The sequence below is a fragment of the Panthera leo genome, chromosome D1 (assembly GCF_018350215.1).
Source record: "Panthera leo isolate Ple1 chromosome D1, P.leo_Ple1_pat1.1, whole genome shotgun sequence".
In the NCBI taxonomy this organism is placed as follows: domain Eukaryota; kingdom Metazoa; phylum Chordata; class Mammalia; order Carnivora; family Felidae; genus Panthera; species Panthera leo.
The window spans coordinates 33,824,185-33,843,957 of NC_056688.1; the positions used below are offsets into that span (position 1 = coordinate 33,824,185).

The following is a 19,773-nucleotide window of genomic DNA, read 5'->3' on the forward strand; positions in this document are numbered from 1 at the left end:
GCCGAAGTCGGACACTTAACCGGCTGAGCCACCCCGGCGCCCCTTGGTTGTTTTTTTTAGCAACCAAAATACTTTTCAGCAGGTGTGGTTAACAATCCAGAAAAAAATTTATATTTATTTTCTCATAGATGAATAACTACGTCAGTATCCAATCAAGATGTTTTCATTCACAGATGTTACTGACAGGAGTTAATATTGTTCTCTTGGGAAGTAAACAGATATTTTGCAAAAAAAAATCAATCCTAGCTTTTACTTTACATCACACAAAAAATGGGCATTGTACATCTGTTTAAGGTAATGAGAACATGTGTCTTTGGGCTTATTCTGAATACTATTTAATCTTCTGTGATACGTAACTTTTTATAATTTTATGTAGCACTACTGCATTATAGTAGCTGCTATACTTTGAAATAGTAATATTTGAATTAGGTCACCCAAATATCTGTAATAAATATGGGTTGTAATAAACTAACAGCATGATGCTGATAGAAACTGTCTAAAGCACTATAAAACTCAACTGTTAGAATAAGCAAACTTATTTAGTTATTTAACATGAATTTAATGAATGTCTGCTGCTAGGTGTGCTAAATTTTGTACCCTAAAGAACATATAATCTTGTAGGAGTAGAGAAAAATATCAGTAAACTTTTACCTCCAGCATTTTACTTAACATAACAACATTATGATAAAATTGTTGGGAAGTAAGATGGTGAAGTAGTAGGAAGGCTTGCCTAGGTTTGCCTCAAAAACAACAATAAATATCAAATAATTCTGAATACCCAAGAAATCAATCTGAAGACTGATGGAACAAAATGCGCAACTAGTGGGAGAGAAGAGGCCACATAAAGGAAATTAGAAAGTGTGAAGGTGAGAATTGAGGAAGGAAAGGAGAAAAAGATGACAGATGCCGCAGAGGGGAGGGAGTCCTGATACAGAGAAAGAAGAAAGAGAGAGAGGGGAACACAAGGGGAATCACAAAAGGAAAACACTTTCCCTAAGACATAGACTGGGAAAATGAGAGGGTCTGATTCTTGTGAGATTTTATAAGGAGCTGAGCTAAAAGACTAGAATTTTAGAGGTCGGTATCATGGCTGGTATGGAGCACAGTAGGTGTTATAGTGCTCCTGTAGAAGGAGGGAAAATAGCCCAGTAGTTGACGGTGAGATCTGAGGATCCCTGGCACTCACTGGGAGAGATGGTCCCCCCTTCTTGGAATGGATCTGGGTGAGGTGGCATTGCCTCTCTGGGGACAAAAGAGCTAATGGGTGCCACTACTATCCCTTTCCCCTTAACAAAGGTGCAGATATGGCTTCTGGAGGAGGCTAACCTGGACACTGGCTCTTTGTTGCACTTTACTCTCAAATCCATTCCCTTGTGCTTTGGTGCAACAGCCCTTGTGGAACAAACCAGCATTAGTCCCAGCATGGAGAGACCCTCCCCAGCATAGGTCCCCACGAGGCCAGATTCCTGCAAGTTTGTAGTTTTGAAACTTAGCCAACCTCCCTGGAAGAGAACACAGGTGTATTGCATTGCCAGGTGGCCAGATGGCCTAGACACAGTCAGGGTGAGGGAGGGATCTGAGAGAAGCCCGGGAAACATGAGGGAGAGATTGTTACTCTGGAAAGGCTTCCCAGACAGCTATGGGTTTGAACTCCCCTATCCAGGATGGGAGATAGGGCTGGCGCTATTTCTCTTCCCCACCCCTGGCATAAGCTGGCGCTATTTCTCTTCCCCACCCCTGGCATAAGCTGACTTATGTGAGCATAAGCTCACTTCAGTGAGCAGAACAGCACCAATAGTGGTGATCTAAACCGCTTACACAAAGCTCCACCTACTGCACTCAGCAGGTGCTGCTTTTCTAGGGCAAGTGTGATGAGAACCAGGATAGTAGACACCACCTCTAGAAGACCAACACAAGTTCCCTCCACACACATATCTACTGACCATAGAATGCTGCAAAGCTTCAGCTATCTAGGAAATAGTGTCAAGTTTCTTTCAGCAAGCAGATCAGAGCACACCTAGATAAAACTCACCACCCTCTGAACAAGGCCACACTCTCACCAATTCAGGCAAGGAGAAACTCTGCAGTGGACTGACCTGAGGGAAAGAGCAGCAAAACACAGCAGCAGAGAGCACAAAGCATACACCGGAGACACTTCCTGAAGGACCAGACCCTGGAAAGTATATGGCCTCTTCTTCATAAAGCCATTACATTAAGGAACATGAAAAATAATAGGCTTTTCTAACACACAGAAGACAGACCTAGACAAAATTCCAAGATGAAGAAATTCATACCAAAAGAAAGAACAAGGAAAGGTCACAGCTAGGAATCTAATCCACATATAATTGCTTGAGGGATAATTTAAAGCAACAATCATAAGGATACTAACTGGGTTTGAGAAAAGAATAGAAGATATGAGGGAATCCCTTAATGCAGAGATAAAAAAAAATCTAACAACTAGTTAGGCCAAAATAAAAAAAAAAATGCTATAACCAAGATGTGAAACTGACTGGACATATTACCCACAAGTATGGAAGAATCGGAGGAAGGAAAAAGTGATGTAGAAATTAAAATAATGGAAAATAATAAAGCTGAACAAAAGAGAGAACGAAGAATTATGGAACACGAGAATAGACTTAGGGAACTCAGTGACTCTAGCAAACATAATAACTCTCAGAGAAAAGGGGGAAGAAAGTTTATTTGAAGAAATTATAGTTGAAAACTTATCTAATATGGAGAAAGAAAGAGACACCAAAGGCCAGGAAGCACAGAAAACTCCCATCAAAATCAACAAAAGCAGGCCAACACCAAGACAGAGCATAGTTAAATTTGCAAAATATAGAGATAAAGAAAAAAGTCTAAAAGCAGCAAGAGAAAAGAAGTCCTTAACTTACAAGGGAAGACAAAAAAAGGCTAGCAGACAATCTCCCTATAGAAATTTGACAGCCGCCAGAAGGGAGTGGCATGATATATTCAGCATGAGAATGGGAAAAATATGTAGCCAAGAATACTTTATCCAGCAAGGCTATCTTTCAGAAAACAAGGAGACATAAAGAGTTTCCCAGAAAAACAAAAACTAAAGGAGTTCATGACCACTAAACCAACCCTGAAATAAATATTAAGGAGACTCTTTGAATGGGAGAGAAAACCCAAAGTGATTAAAAACTAGAAAGGAACAGACAAAATCTCCAGAAAAAAACTACTTAAAAAGTAACACAATGACTCTAAATTCATATTTATCAATAATCACTCTGTATAACTTTGCATCCATATTCATCAAAGACATTGGCCTATAATTCTGTATTTTTAGTGGGGTCTTTGGTTTTGTAATCAAGCTAATGCTGGCCTCATAGAATGAGTTTGGAAGTTTTCTTTCTATTTCTAGTTTTTGGAACAGTTTGAGAAGAACAGGCATTCACTCCTCGTTAAATGTTTGGTAGAATTCTCCTGGAAAGCCATCTGGCCCTGGACTTCTGTTTGTTGGAAGAGTTTGGATTACTGATTCAATTTCTTTGCTAGTTATGGGTCTGTTCAATTTTTCTATTTCTTTCCTATTTCTTCCAAATCCAACAGTACATTAATACAATCATTCACCACCATCCACACTATATGGGATATATTCCTGGGTTCAATATTTACAAATCAATGTGATACACCACATTAATCAAAGAAAGGATGAGAACCATATGATCCTTTCAATAGATGCAGAAAGAGCATTTGACAAAGTACAGCATCCATTCTTAATAAAACAGTCAACAAAGTAGGATTAGAGGGAACATATCTCAACATCATAAAGGTCACATATGAAAAACCCACAGCTAATATAACCCTTAATGGTGAAAAACTGAGCTTTTCCTTTAAGATCAAGAAAAAAGACAAGGATATACACTTTCATCATTGTTATTTAACATAGTACTGGAAGTCCTAGCCTCAGCAATCAGACAACAAAAAGAAATGAAAGGCATCCAAAGCAGCAAGGAAGAAGTAATTTCATTATTTACACATGACATAATACTCTATGTAGAAAACCCAAGGATTCAACCAAAATATTGACAGAACTGATACATGAATTCAGTAGTCACAGGATAGAAAATCAAAACACAGAAATCTATTATATTTCTATACACCAATAATAAATCAGGAGAAAGAGAAATCAAGTAATTGATCCAAGTTATAACTGCACCAAAACCCATAAAATACCTAGGAATAAACTTAAGCAAAGCAGTAAAATATCTGTACTCTGAACTCTAGAACACTGATGAAAGAATGTGAAGAGGATGCAAAGAAATGGAAAAACATCCAATGGTCATGAACTGGAAGAATTAATATTGTTAAAATGTTTAAACTATCCAAAGCAATCTATACATTTATGCAATCCCTATCAAAATACCATCAGCATTTTTCACAGACCTAGAACAAACAATCCTATAATTTGTATGGGACCACAAAAGACCCAGAATTGACAAAGCAGTCTTGAAAAAGAAAAGTAAATCTGGATGCATCATAATTCCTGACTTCAAGGTATATTCGAAAGCTTCAGTGGTATGGTCAAGATGGTATGATATTGGTACAAAAATAAACACAGAGATCAATAGGATAGAAAAGAAAACCCAGAAATGGACCCGCAACTATATGGTCAACTAATCTTTGACAAAGCAAGAAAGAATATCCAATGGGAAAAAGACAGTCTCTTCAACAAATGATGTTGGGAAAACTGAACAGCAACATGCAAAATAATGAAAGTAGACCACTTTTCTACATCATACACAAAAATAAATTCAAAATAAAATTCCTACACATACACATTTAGGATGAAAGACCTAAAAGTGAGACAGGAAACCATCAAAATTCTAGAGAACACAGGCAGCAACCTCTTTGACATGGGATGTAGCAACTTCTTACTACATACATCTCCTGAGGCAAAAGAAACAAAAGCAAAAATGAACTATTGGGACTTATCAAGATAAAAATCTTCTTCACAGTGAAGGAAACAATCAACAAAGCTAAAAGACAACCTTCAGAATGGGAAAAATATTTGCAAATGACAAAAATGATAAAGTGTTATTATCCAAAATCTATAAAGAACTTATCAAACTCAACACCCAGAAAACAAATAATCCAGTTAAAAAATGGAGAGAAAACTGGAACAGACATTTTTCCAAAGAAGACATTCAGAAGGCTAAAAGACACATGGAGAGATGTTCAACATCACTCGTCACCATCAGAGAAATACAAATCAAAACTACAATGAGATCTCACCTCACACCTGTCAGAATGGCTAAAATTACCAACATAGAAAATAACAGGTGTTGGCAAGGATGTAGAGAAAGGGGAACACCTCTTACACTGTTGGTGGGAATAAAAACTGAGGCAGCCACTATGGTAAACAGTATGGAGGCTCCTCAAACTGAGCCAGCCATGTACCCCCATTCTAATATTTCTTATGACATATATACAATAGCAACCATCTGGTGTTACTCTTACTGATCTCAATCAGATATCACATTTTTATTTATTTACTCAATTATTAATGATGAAGGGAACAAAGGCAAGAAAAATGCGGTTTAAATTGAATTCCCATTCAGCCTGCAGCCCATTGATAGATGTCAGAGATCTGCAGCATGTAACACTTACCAAAAAGTTTATGGCTGCCTTAATGACTTAAAGTTTACACTTCCTTAAAAACTAAAAACAAGCTTATCTTGACAATAGCTAAATCTTCAGGGTCCTGTGAGACCCTGCTTTCAGCATCCAGAAATTCCTTGGAGACTTAAGTTATCTATATCTCCACTCCCTCCACAAACCTGAGAGAATATAATCAGTCACTCCTCACAACCCCAGTGTAGGCAGAGACATAGCCACAACAATCAACAATTAGAATGGCAATTAAATAATCTTGTCATAGGAGAGCAGTCTTCTGTCCGGTGGTATTTAGAGTATATGATTTTTAATTACTCAGCTGATACTCTGATACATTTCAAAAAAGTCATGCATATTTCACCTGGAATGTTTCCTAGTCAATACACTGTCTAAAAGAATGAGCATATAGTAAAAAAAGAGCATCAGCAATACAGAATGGGATCCTACTGTACCTGGTGAATGAGGCGGAGGAGAGCACATCAGAACAACCCCCTGGCCTTCCCTCACAGAGACTGCACTTCTTGTCCGGCCACTAAAATTTCCCAGATCTGTCAACATAACACAGGATTTAGATGCAAGGCTAAAAAAGTGGGGGAAAAACTTAAAGAATTACTACTTTTATAACTTGTACCTACTTTTCTCTCATTATCCAGACAAGGTTTATTTTTATTTGTTAAGCTGTGATAGGAAGGCCTTAAAAATAAATACATACCATTCAATTTAAATACGACAATTTTCAGATTATATGCAACTGTACACTCTTTATTTCTATTGAGGGTGCATACAAGGTGCCAGTGTAGGAAGAAAATAAACAATACATTTATAACCCATTAAATAGTCCTTTTATTTCTTTATAATATTTCCTACATATTGATTTTTCTACTGTTAATAGAACCCATTCATGCATACTGAGAAAAGAAATAGAAGTGGTTAGGGGGACCTGGTGTCCAACCTGCTGCCTCATTATGTAATGCTAGGAATGGCATGTAAAACCAAGCATGAATTTTCCAAAGTAGAGAGACTTGTGTGCTCTAGCAGAGTATAACGAAGATATAAAGTATTCTTTATCTATAAGTATGAGGGAAAAAGCCATGCTATTTTCATTTTATAGAAGCCTGGAATGGCTTGTGCAAATTAATTATACTCATCCATTTTGATTACTCTGCAAATATTGTAGTTATCAAAATACTCCACTGTAAGTATGAAAGATTATAGCATTGATTGGGGTTCAACTGTCTTTCCTTAAATTATATTGCATTTGCACAAATTGAAAATACTTTCTTAAAAACAAAATGACCTAAAAAAGAATGATATATATTATTTGTATTTCTATTATTGTTTATTAATCTATTCATAGCTCAGTATATATGGCCCTTTCCTCTTCTTGATCAATGATGTGATTTTTAGAATAGTTTCCTAGAAACTGTAGGAGTTAAATATTTTAATAAATAAACATTGCTCCAGAATTATCAGTCTATGAAATATATTCCCATGGTGAAGAATGCTTCTTGAAAATGTTCTCCTTTTCTTTCCTTTATTCACCAATTGTAAGAGAGATTTTTTTTGAAACTTCCCATTACTTCATATTAAAACAGTATGTTACATAGTAATCCAATGTAGACTCTCAAATTTAATGTTTGTTAATCTGACAGAAGATGAGACTGAGCAGTAAACAAAATATACTGAAATTATATGAAGGAGATAAATCACTAACTTTAATATCCTAAGAGGGATTCTATACCTTACTTTTTTGAGATATGTACAATAATTTACTGATTTAGTGAATGTACAATCAAATCTTCTTTTTTTTTATTTTTTTAACGTTTATTTATTTTTGAGACAGAGAGAGACAGAGCATGAAAGGGGGAGGGGCAGAAAGAGAGGGAGACACAGAATCTGAAGCAGGCTCCAGGCTCTGAGCCATCAGCCCAGAGCCAGACGCGGGGCTGGAACTCACGGGCGACGAGATCGTGACCTGAGCTGAAGTCGGACGCTTAACCGACTGAGCCACCCAGGCGCCCCTCAAATCTTCTTAAATACATTCCAAATTACAAAGAACTAACAAACAGTGAAGGCCTAACGGCAAAAAAATACAGAAGTATTCGTTATTGATGAAAGTGTTAGGATTTTACACATAATTCTATGTTTCATTATAAATAGTTAAGCATTTCACAAACTGTATAGATAAAAAAGAAAGAGTTTCTAATTCTACTTTCTTTGGTGGTGGTTTAAGAACATACACAATAACTTCTGGTAAAGATAAGTTTACTCATTTTCAAATATGTGTGACTCAGGGCTTTAAATTCATATGTATTGATTCTTACGGATAGAAGCTGTCTTTTTCCCAATAAATAATCTTAATATGAAAACAAGCATGTCAAGGTTTCTAATTTGACTCCCTTTGACTCTACTACTGGACACAGCACAGGAACCACACTGTGAGGCAGTGGTTGCATTAAGGCTGTGATATCTCTTTAGGGATTATATGGCTTTACTTTCCTTTTTTCATCCTCACTGAATTTATAAACTCTAAAAGGCTATTTGGATATTAATATATTAAAATTGAATTTCTGAAATGATTTCTGAAACATATATGTAACTTCCAATACATTTACTACACGTTTTGTTATGTTTATTATGACATTTCAAATTAACCTATTATAGTTAAAAGAATATTTTAATAGAAAACAATCATAAGTATATAATGTTAGCAGATAGAAAGGTCTAAGAGGGATCTCTCCTGAAATACTTCATAAAGATAACACTGGTTGGTATAGTGGGTTGAGTAAATTTGGAAACAGGAAGGTTTTTCACCCCTGGAAATAAATACACACACACACACACACACACACACACACACACGCAAACACACACGCACATTTCAAAAACCAGTGCCTAGAAAAGTGAATTAGTTTAAAGAGTTGGAGAGAGAAAGTTGCAAGAAATTGGCAAGAAGGAAAGTGCATAATGGGTTCTGGACACTGATCTTATGATCATATGTTAAATACAGTAGATTGGTTAGTTATTAGGGAGAAATGAGGAAAAAGGGTCAAGGCACCAGGATAAATCTTATACAGTTAGGAATAAAGTGTTGAGGTTTATCTGTCTCCTGGGCTTTAATTTCCTAGTCTTAAATCTGTTCTGAGTAAGTGACAATGTTTGGTGTATGGGAGTTGTGTGTTTGGAAGAAGGAATGGGAATCCAGTATTTATTTAAATTGCAGTTGGTCCTGTAGGTGGTGCTAGTAAGTTTTAGACTGTCAATGTTCCAGGCATTCTCAATTAATTCTCTAACCTTAAAGGTGTGGTGAAACCAGTTAATTTATTATGAGTTATAAACTTCATAAAATTAAGTTTAAATTTTACAAAAACTAAACTATTAAAACAAGTAAAACATTTTAGATGTGAGACACTTGAGTTTTATTAATCACTAACATTTGGGTATTAGATTCTTATGTAAGATTGAAGAACTAAGATAGGTGTTCTTTCTGAGGGGTATCACAGCTTTAACTTCTGTGATTTCTATAGAAATGACTTACAGATTTTCTAATACTTGCTGCATCACCTGCAAAATTGTTGCATATTGAAGTCTTCTTTTATCACTTTTATTTTTTGTTGTTACTGTTGTTTCTGTTATCATGAGGATTACTCAGATCACTGTCAAATTTCTGTGTCTCATATAAATATCCTGTAATATAAATTGGTTGTAGCTCATTCAGAAACTACCTTTAACATTCTAAAACAATAAAAAAGAGGAAATGAAGATAGATGAATAATAATCACACTAGCTACTAGCATACACACTCTATGCTAGGCATTTTGGAGATTAAATATTAATTTCTCCATTTTAAAGATTACTAAACATATGTGAAGAGCAAATAGCAACTTGACAATGATTGCACGGCTAATAAGTAGTGAGTTGGCAAATCAAAATCAACGTGGTTGTTTAAAATAATGTATTAGCACAAAACCAATTCAATATTTAGAAGTTAGACTAAGTTGATTTCAGAACTTTAAAAATAATCTTCATAAGGGTCTCTGATGAAAAATCATTTTCTGACAGATGATAGACCTATAGATGAAAATATTGGTGAAGAATGGAAAAATAATTCTTACATTTATTTTGAGCAAGAATTGAGTTAGCATTTCTCGTACATAGTCATTTGCCTGCAGGTAAAATATTCCTAAGACACTCTACAAAAAATATGATTATTAAAAATAGTTTCTAAAATAAAAAATTGATTTTTGACTGGTATCTTGACTGAAAGCCATAGGAACTTGAAGCTTTGTGGTGTTCTTACTGGCAAATGTGAGCTCATAAACCTATGATCAATTTGTAAGCACAGAGGGCAAAGGCTTATTATCCCCACTGATTGATGAGGGGACATTGGCATTCACTAAGGTTAAATAACAGAAATAAAACTCATAGCCAGTATTTGAACCATTAAGATGACAAATTCATTTCTGGAATTAGCATGTTTCCATGTTAATAGGAGTTATTACAATACTCTTAATTTAAAATGTTTTAATAGATGTGGTTATTTCTTTAAATACTTACCTATTACACCACCTGAAGTAATCTACAATTCTTTAAAATAATTGTTATAAGTCCATGAATGTAACATCATATCACCTTTAAAAGTGTTAATTATTTAATAATGCTTTTGAAAATATCAGTTGGGTTAATTAGAGGTATCTCAAAAAATATACTCCTATTTATTACATGAAGATAAGAATTGAGATGCAGCTAGAGGTATGGTGAGGTAAATCTACAAGAGATCATGAAAGCTACAATGAAACTTTCTTCATTCTCATTTTTCCTTCTTATATATAACAGGTCTGATGAATAATCTCTTGCTGTGGCTTGCCATTTTCACTTGGCATATTATCAGATATTAATCATCCAGCCAAAGGTTTCACTAATTAAGAGGAAACCAAAGTACACCAGAGTATGTTAGCCTTGAAAGAGACAATTTTAACTACATTACAAGTAAAACAGTAAATTGTAATTGCTTTTATAAAAAGATCAATTATCCAGAGTGTTATAAAAATGTTTTTGATCTTAAGGTCTTTCCTTTGATATCTTGATGTATGTTACAAAAAGTTACTTTGATGGTGAATAATACGTACAGTGAAATAATCTCAAAAGATAAAGTTATATATAAATTTGTTTGACTAATGTGATGATAGTCTATAATCCTAGCACAGGTTCTATACATGTGACATAACTTTCTACACTCTGGGTGAGCAATTATATAAATAATTCTTTTTTTCCACTTAAATAATGTTTCTTTCTTTTTTTACTTAAAAAATTAATTCCAGTATAATTAACATATTGTGTTATGTTAGTTTTAGGTGTACAATATAGTGATTCAGCAATTCTACACATTACTCAGGGCTCATCATGGTAAGTGTGCTCTTAATCTCTTTCACCTATTTCACCCAACTCCCCTTTTCCCCTCTGGTAGCCATCAGTTTGTTCTCTATCGTTAAGATATAAAAAAACTATTATTTTCTTACTTCTAAGTTCAAATTTGGTTTTTCAATCTCAGATCAGTCTTAATTCATTAAAAGTCTCAGGAAATTATAAGACTGAGCATCAAAACATAAATCATCATCATCATCAAAATATTAGTAAATAGAAAATGTACATAGATTTTGAGTATTATAGACCCATAGAGATAGGGGAAAGGTGTCATTTAGTAAAACCAGCAAGTCATTTAGTATTCCTAAAATTCATATATCTTTTGATTGTCTCTCAAGATTTGGGCCTAACTATTCTCTTCAGCTATTTTACATTATATAAGGTTAATACTTCCTTGCCTACAACCATGACTCCTTACTCCTCTCTCCCTCTTATTTATTACTCTAGCACAACTTCAACCTAAGTTAAATTAAACTCTTTACCTATTGTGCTCTTGGCAAGGGAATGTGAATGGAGAAGAGCATCAATGATCATGACTCGTTTTGCTCTAGATTCATCCATCCTACCCAAAGTAGGACCATTGTGCTACCTAAACCCAGTACACTTATGGAGTCCATTCTCTCCATCCTCTATCCAATACTTTCACATCTCTCTTTTAAAACAACCTCCTGCCCTTTCCCCCACTTCTTCCTCCTACTTCCTGGAAAAAAACAGAAGTAATAAAAAAAATTTTGATAGGGGTGTCTGGGTGGCTCAGTCAGTTAAGCATCTGACTTCAGTTCAGGTCATCATTTCACAGTTCATGGGTTCGAGCCCCACGTCAGGCTCTGTGCTGACAGCTCAGAGCCTGGAGACTGCTTCAGATTCTGTGTCTTCCTCTCTCTCTTCCCCTCCCTGCTCTGTCTCTCTCACTCTCAAAAATAAATAAACATTAAACAATTTTTTTTTAAATCACTGATATACATTCCTCCTATGGTGGTCACTGCAATGTGTGTCCAGGATCCCCTTCAGTGAAGGTCTTGTCCCAACTGTTGGGGTCCTATTGACAGCCTTTAGCTCTTAGCACCATTATGGACTGCTTTTGATACAGAGAATCCACTCAACCAAGTTTATTATACCCGTTCCTTGGGTAGCACACAGACAACAACTGCTCAGTGAGTAAGTATAATGACCTGATTACCTTAGCACAACTCCAGACAATCCTGAAAAGTCATTCTAGCTTTAAATATCCTCCTTGGCATCATCTGGGATTACTGGTAAACCTACATCACAGTGCCAGTTATTCTCCTTCTCACACCTGCTCCTTCCTCCTCCCTTCCAGTGGGTGAATTAAAAGGTCACTTCTTAATAACCATCATCCACACTAAACTCCACTCATGGAGGTGTTTCCCAGGGAAGTCAACCTGTAACATCACCACAATAGTTGTCAACTTGTCTATATCTGCACTGTTTCTGATTATCTTATCATAAATGAACTGTCTTTGATCTAATCAGAGACCAACCTCTCCCTTCTGCATCATCAATAATGTTCAAAATATTGGTATTTCTCCAAAGTTTAAAAGAAAATAGGAAGAAAAAAATATCCCTTTGACCTGATTTCCTTCCAAGTACCAACTCATTTCTCTCCACCCATAAAACAAACAAATAAATCAACAACCACTGCAGACAACTCCAATTCTCTCAAAAACTTTTCAAATCTGGCTGTCTTCCTAACACTGACCAAATTCTACCATGAAGGAAACCAATGATCTTCATGTTGTTAAATTTATTGACCAATTCCTCATCTACTTGACCTACAATAAGCATTTAATGGAGTTGTTTACACTTTTCTTCTGAAAAAATTTTTTTTGCTTGAATTTCTGCTCCTTCACTGTGCCCTCCTCTGTGTGAATGCCACTTTCATTAGCCACTATTACTGTGCCCTAATGAAGGCTGCTTTCATTTGCTTATTCTTCCTCATATTTCCAATGTCTAAATATTCCAGGGCCTCAATTTAGTCCTTGGACCCTTTCATTTATCAATCCACACCTTTCCTATGTTTATCTTATATTTAACCTCTTATAGTAAAAAAAAACATGTATACACCAAAGAATTAGAAAATGTATTCCTTCTTTTTGTTTTTAATTTTTTTTAACATTTATTTATTTTTGAGACAGAGAGAGACAGAGCATGAACGGGGGAGGGGCAGAGAGAGAGGGAGACACAGAATCGGAAGCAGGCTCCAGGCTCTGAGCCATCAGCCCAGAGCCCGACGCGGGGCTCGAACTCACGGTCGGTGAGATCCTGACCTGAGCTGAAGTTGGACGCTCAACTGACTGAGCCACCCAGGCGCCCCATAGAAAATGTATTCCTTCTTGGGTACCTCCCTTGAATACTAATACACACATACACACACACACACACACGCACACACACACACACACACACACAGTTTGGTTGACATTTCTATTCAGGTATCTAATAGCCATTGAAACAGAACATATCCTAATGGAACTCCCATTCCCACCTGCTAACCTACCACTGCCATAATATTTCCCATAAGAGTAAATTTTTATTCCATTTTCCCAGATAAGATAAAATGCAAAAATCATCTGTATTTCCAATATGTCTCTCACATCCCACATACAATTCATGAGCAAATCCTATTGATACTATTTCATAATATATACAGAATCCAACAACATCTAACCTTCTTTATAGCTTTCATAGGCATCTCTCACCTTGATTGATGTGATATCACCCAACTGTTTTCCCTGAACTTCCTTTACTCTCTTTGTCCATTTTTAGCACAGCAGCAAAAATTGGTTATTTTTTTTAATTTAAGTTTATTTTTTTATTTTGAGAAAAAGAGAGAGGGAGAGTGAGGAAGGGGCAGAGAGGGAGAGAGAGAATCCCAAGCAGGCTCTGTACTTTCAGCATGGAACCTGATGCAGGGTTTATACTCAGTTCATGACTTGAGCTGAAACGAGTTGGATGCTTAACCTACTGAGCCATCCAGGTACCCCCTTATTTTAAAATGAAGGTAGGCCACCTGACCTAAATGGCTTTCCATGTTACTCAGAGGAAAAGTCAAACCACTTATGAAGGCCTGCAGGCTTAGACCATCTTGATTTTGTTGCTTCCTTGATTCCATCTCCTACTATATTCATCTTCCTTCCTTCCATAGTAGCACACTGGCTTTCTTGCTTTTAATCAAACAAAATATGTCAAGTGTTTTCCTGCCTCAGGGCCTTTGTATTTGCTGCTTCCTCCAACTAGAATATCTCCTACCTCCATTCCCCAGATATAATTTTGTCTGTCACCCAAACTTCCTTTAGGTCTTTATTTCAGTGTCACCTTCATGGAGAGATCTTCCCTGGGCATCTTACCAAAAAGTGCAACCTCATTATCCCATATATATTCCTTATCTCCCTTCCCTAATTAATTTGTCTCTTTGGTACTTATTCTCCAACAAACTATTATTTATTTCTCTTGTCTGTTGTGCCTTCACACGTAGAATTTAAAGTCTATGACACAGGGATTTTTGTTTGCAATGTTCATTGTAATATTCCCAGACCCTTTCCCTAGCTGTTCTCTCTGTCTAGGATACTCTCCCTCCTGGGTATTTGCACAAGTCTCCCCAACTTTGTGCAGGTCTCTGCTGGAATGTCACCTTTGCAGAGAGGACCCCCTTGAGCAATACATTCTTTCTTCCCTTTTTCCCACATTCTGTTCTTTTTATTCTGATTCCTTTTCTATCGTAACACTTATGATCAGCAGACACATTATATAATGGGATTTAAAAAGTACTGTCTTTCCCAACCCATTAGAATATAATCTTTAAATAAACACTTTGTTTTATTACTGCTTAAAATAATGCCTAATGCATTATTCTTGTTGAGTACTTAGTCAATAAAACAATTGCATATGTATCTTTAGCATATAGTTATATTTGATGAATTTTAGTTTTAAAATATCCAAATGTTGAGATATTTTCCAAATATTATGTTATTATATCTTTTCAAAACTATAATCCTATGAGATCCAAAATTCCCATTAAATATTGAGCCTGACAGATAACACCAAAACATGTATGCATTATAATGCTATTTCTATAGCAGAATGTTCACTCAAGATTAATTATTTTAATAGTAAAAAGGTCCTATGTATACCATTTCAATCTTTAACTGAAATGGAAGGTGAATGGTAGAAATTATTTTTTAAAAAGAATTTCTTTTTTTTTGGTCATGTAATAATTCCAAAAATATTAAATTTTCTAGATGCAAGTAATCATAATCTTTTTTATGGCATCTGAAGATATTCCCAGCCAAACCTCTTATGCACAACAGTCTACACAACCACACTGAAAATTATTCCTACTAAATAAAGATGACGCTTAAAAAAATGTTCTCAAGAGTAAATATTTGATTAATTTGTCTGCAAATATTTTAAGAGAAATATTATACATCCATGGCTTTATTTTATAAAGAAAATTTTTAATGTTTATTTATTTATTTTGAGAAAAAGAGAGAGACTGCGAGAGGGGAGGGGCAGACAGAGGGGTGGAGAGAGTACCAAGGAGGCTCCATGCTGTCAGTGCAAACCCCATGTAAGGCTTGATCCCATGAACCATGAGATCATGACCTGAGCTGAAATCAAGAGCCAGACACTTGGGGCACCTGGGTGGCTCTGTCGGTTAAGCGGCGACTTCGGCTAAGGTCATGATCTCACAGTCTGTGAGTTTGAGCCCCACGTCAGGCTCTGTGCTGACTGCTCAGAGCCTGGAGCCTGTTTCAGATTCTGTGTCTCCTCTCTCTGACCCTCCCCCGTTCATGCTCTGTCTCTCTCTGTCTCAAAAATAAATAAACGTTAAAAAAAAAAAAGAGTCAGACACTTAACTAACTGAGCCACCCAGGTGCCCCTCCATGGCTTTTTTTTAATATAAACTATTTAAGTTAATAACTTACCAGGGGGCCTTAAAACTATAGTTAAAAATATTGCTATAACTAGAGAACCTTAACATTATATTTAAAAATATTGCTATTAAAAATAAAGGCTTTGATGGCAAAAGACCTATGTTCAAATTCTAGCATCACTATTTATTAATGGTAACCTTAGGAAAATTATTTTATTTCCATATGCTTTCTACTCAAAATGAAGTAATTATTACACATGTCTTAGAGGACTACTGCAAAAAATTTCCTAACAAATGAAAATATCTTACCCATACAACTGGCCAACAGTAAGCACTTGATAAATATCATTTCCCTCTAAAATTTCAGAAAGATGTATCTTATCAACTTCTAATTATAAATCTAAATAATTTTATTTTTTTTCCAAATACTTTGAGCTTATAGATTTATGTGTCCTCAACTTATAATATTTGGGGAATTTCTACAGAGTTATTCAAATTAACAGGAGATATAACACTTATAAAGTAAAGAGGCAGTTCACTAGAATCATTACAAGCACAGTGGTGAACTTATCACTTTTTGCATTAAATAAAAATTAAAAATTAATTTTTAACCTATTTATGGTTTAACCTTTTAAAAATGTAGTAACGCATAGAATCCATGACTACATTGCCCTTCTTCCAAATTTATTCTTCTCTTTCCCCCTCCAATTTTTATTTAATTCCAGTTAGTTAACATACTAGTTTCCGGTGTGAAATTTAGTGATTCATCGGTTACATACAACACCTGGTGCTCATCACAAGTGCCTTCCTTAATTCCCACCACCTATTTAACCCATCCCCCCACCTACTTCCCCTCTGATAACCACCCGTTTTTTCTCTATAGTTAAGAATCTGTTTCTTGGTTTTCCTCCTAGTTTGTTTTGTTTCTTAAATTCCACATACAAGTGAAATCATAAATATTTGTCTTTCTCTGACTTATTATTTCATTTTGCATAATACTTTTTTTTTGAAGTTTATTTATTTATTTTTAAGAGCATGAGTGGGGGAGAGGCAGAGAGAACAAGAGAGAGAGAATCTCAAGCAAGAGCCTGATACAGCACTCGATTGCACAAACCATGAAATCATGACATGAGATAAAATTAAGAGTCAGAGCCTTATCTGACTGAACCACCCAGGTTCCCCCCTTTTGTGAAGTTTATTTATTTTGAGAGAGAGAGGGATAGTGTGTACATGAGAGGGTGGAGGGGCAGAGAGTGAGGGAAAAAGAGAGTTCAAAAGCATAATACTCTAGCTTCATTCATGTCATTGCAAACAGCAAGACTTTGTTTTTTGTATGGCTAAGTAATATTCCATTGTGTGTGTGTGTGTGTGTGTGTGTGTGTGTGTGTGTGTGTATCTTACATCTTTATCCATTCATCAGTTGATGGACATTTGGGCTCTTTTCATAATTTATCTATTGTTGATAAAACTTCCATACTCATCAGGGTAAATGTATCCTTGTGAATTAGTATTTTTGTATCATTGGGCAAATACCTCATAGTGTAATTGCTAGAATATAGGGTAGTTTTTTTTTTAACTTTTTAAGGAACCTGCATTCTGTTTTCCACAGTGACTGCACCAGTTTATATTCTCACCAACAGTGTAAGAGGGTTGTTTCTCCACATCCATGTCAACACCTGTTCTCTCCTGTATTGTTACTTTTAGCCATTCCAAAAGTTGTGAGTTGGTATCTCATGGTTTTGATTTGTATTTCCCTGTTGATGAGTAATGTTGAGCATCTTTTCATGTGTTTGTTAATCTTCTGTATGTCTTCTTTGGAAACATGTCTATTCATGTCTTCTCTCTATTTGCAAACTGGATTATTTGAGTTTTGGGTCGTTGAATTTGATAAGTGCTTTATATATTTTGGATACTAACCCTTTATCATACATGCCATTTGCAAAAATCTTCTCCCATACTGAAGGTTGCTTTTAGGTTTGTTGATTGTTTCCTTTGCTGTGTAGAAGCTTTTTATTTTGATGAAGTCCCTGTACTTTATTTCTGCTTTTGTTTCCCTAGCCTCAGGAGACATATCTAGTAAGAAGTTGCTATGACTGATGTCAAAGAGGTTATTGCCTGTGTCTTCAATCCATTTTGAATTTATTTTTGTGTATGATGTAAAAAAGTGGTCCAATTTCATTTTTTTACATGTTGCCCTCCAGTCTTCCCAACACAATTTGTTGAAGACACTGTCTTTTTTTCCATTGAATATTCTTTCCTTTTTTGTCGAAGATTAATTGGCCATAGAGTTGTGGGTTTATTTCTGGGGTTTCTATTCTGTTCTGTTGATCTATGCCTGTTTTTGTGCCAGTACTATACTGTCTTGATCACTCTAGCTTTGTAATATAACTTGTAGTCCAGAATTATGATGTTTCCAGTTTTGCTGTTCTTTTTCAAGATTGCTTTGGCTATTTGGCATCTTTTGTGATTCCACACAAATTATAGGATTATTTGTTCTAGCTCTGTAAAAAATGTTGTTGGTATTTTGATAGGGATTACATTAAATGTGTAGATTGGTTTGGATAGTATGGACATTTTAGCAATATTTTTCTATCAATCCATAAGCATGAAATGTCTTTCTATTTCTCTATGTCATCTTCAATTTCTTTCATCAGTTTTCAGACTACAGATTTTTTACCTCTTTGATTAGGTTTATTCCTAGGTATCTTATGTTTTTTGGTGCAGTTGTGAGTGTGATCAATTCCTTGATTTCTCTTTTTGGTGCTTCATTATTGGCATATAGAAATGCAACAGATTTTGTATCCTGTGACTTTACTGAATTCGTGTATCAGTTCTAGCAATTTTTTGGTGGAGTCTTTTGAGTTTTTGATATAGAATATCATGTCATCTGTAAATAGTGAAAGGTTGACTTTTTCCTTGCCAATGTGAATGCCTTTTATTTCTTTTTGTTTTCTGATTGCTGAGGCTAGAAGTTCGAATACCATGTTAAATAACAGTGGAGAGAGTGTACATCTCTATCTTTTTCCTGACTGTAGAGGAAAAGCTCTGTTTTTCCCCATTGAAGATGATATTAGCTGTGGGATTTTCACCTGTGGCCTTTATTCTGTTGAGGTACAATCCCTCTAACCCTACTTGGTTGAGGGGTTTTATCATGAATGGATGTTGTACTTTGTCAAATGCTTTTTCTGCATGTATTGAAAGGATCGTATGGTTTTTACCCTTTCTTTTATTAATATAGTGTATCACATTGATTGATTTGTAAATATTTAACTGCCTTGCAGCCCAGGAATAAATCCCACTTGATCGTGGTGGCTGATTCTTTTAATGTACTGTAGGGTTTGATTCGCAAATATTTTATTGAGAACTTATGCATCCATGTTCATCAGGGATATCGGCCTGTAGTTCTATTTTCCAGTGGAGTCTTTGTCTGGTTTTGGTATAATGGTAATGCTGGCCCAATTAATTTGGATTTTTTTTTCCATTTCAATTTATTGGAATAGTTTGAGAATAGGTATTAACTCTTCTTTAAATATTTGGTAGAATTCCCCTGTGAAGCCATCTGGCCCTGGATTTTTGCTTGTTAGGATATTTTTCTATTTCTCTGCTGTTTATCAATCTGTTCAAATTTTCTATTTCTTCCTGTTTCAGTTTTGACAGTTTATATCTTTCTAGGATTTATCCATTTCTTCCAGTTAGTCTAATTTTTTGACATATAGTTTTTCATAATATTGTCATAATTGTATTTCTGTGGTGTTGCTTGTTATTTCTCCTTTTTCTGTTGTGATTTTATTCAGTTAGATCCTTTCTCTTTTCTT

The 19,773-nt window shown here is 35.4% G+C and overlaps 1 protein-coding gene across 1 annotated transcript in view; it reads right to left on the reverse strand.

Moving 5' to 3' along the window:
• The window catches only part of CNTN5 (contactin 5), a 536,456-nt gene that overhangs the window by 442,344 nt on the left and 74,339 nt on the right, over positions 1–19,773 (reverse strand). The window contains exon 5 of the mRNA XM_042907110.1: positions 6,093–6,188. Coding sequence (XP_042763044.1) covers positions 6,093–6,188 — 96 coding nt within the window. The remainder of the gene's footprint in view (positions 1–6,092; positions 6,189–19,773) is intronic.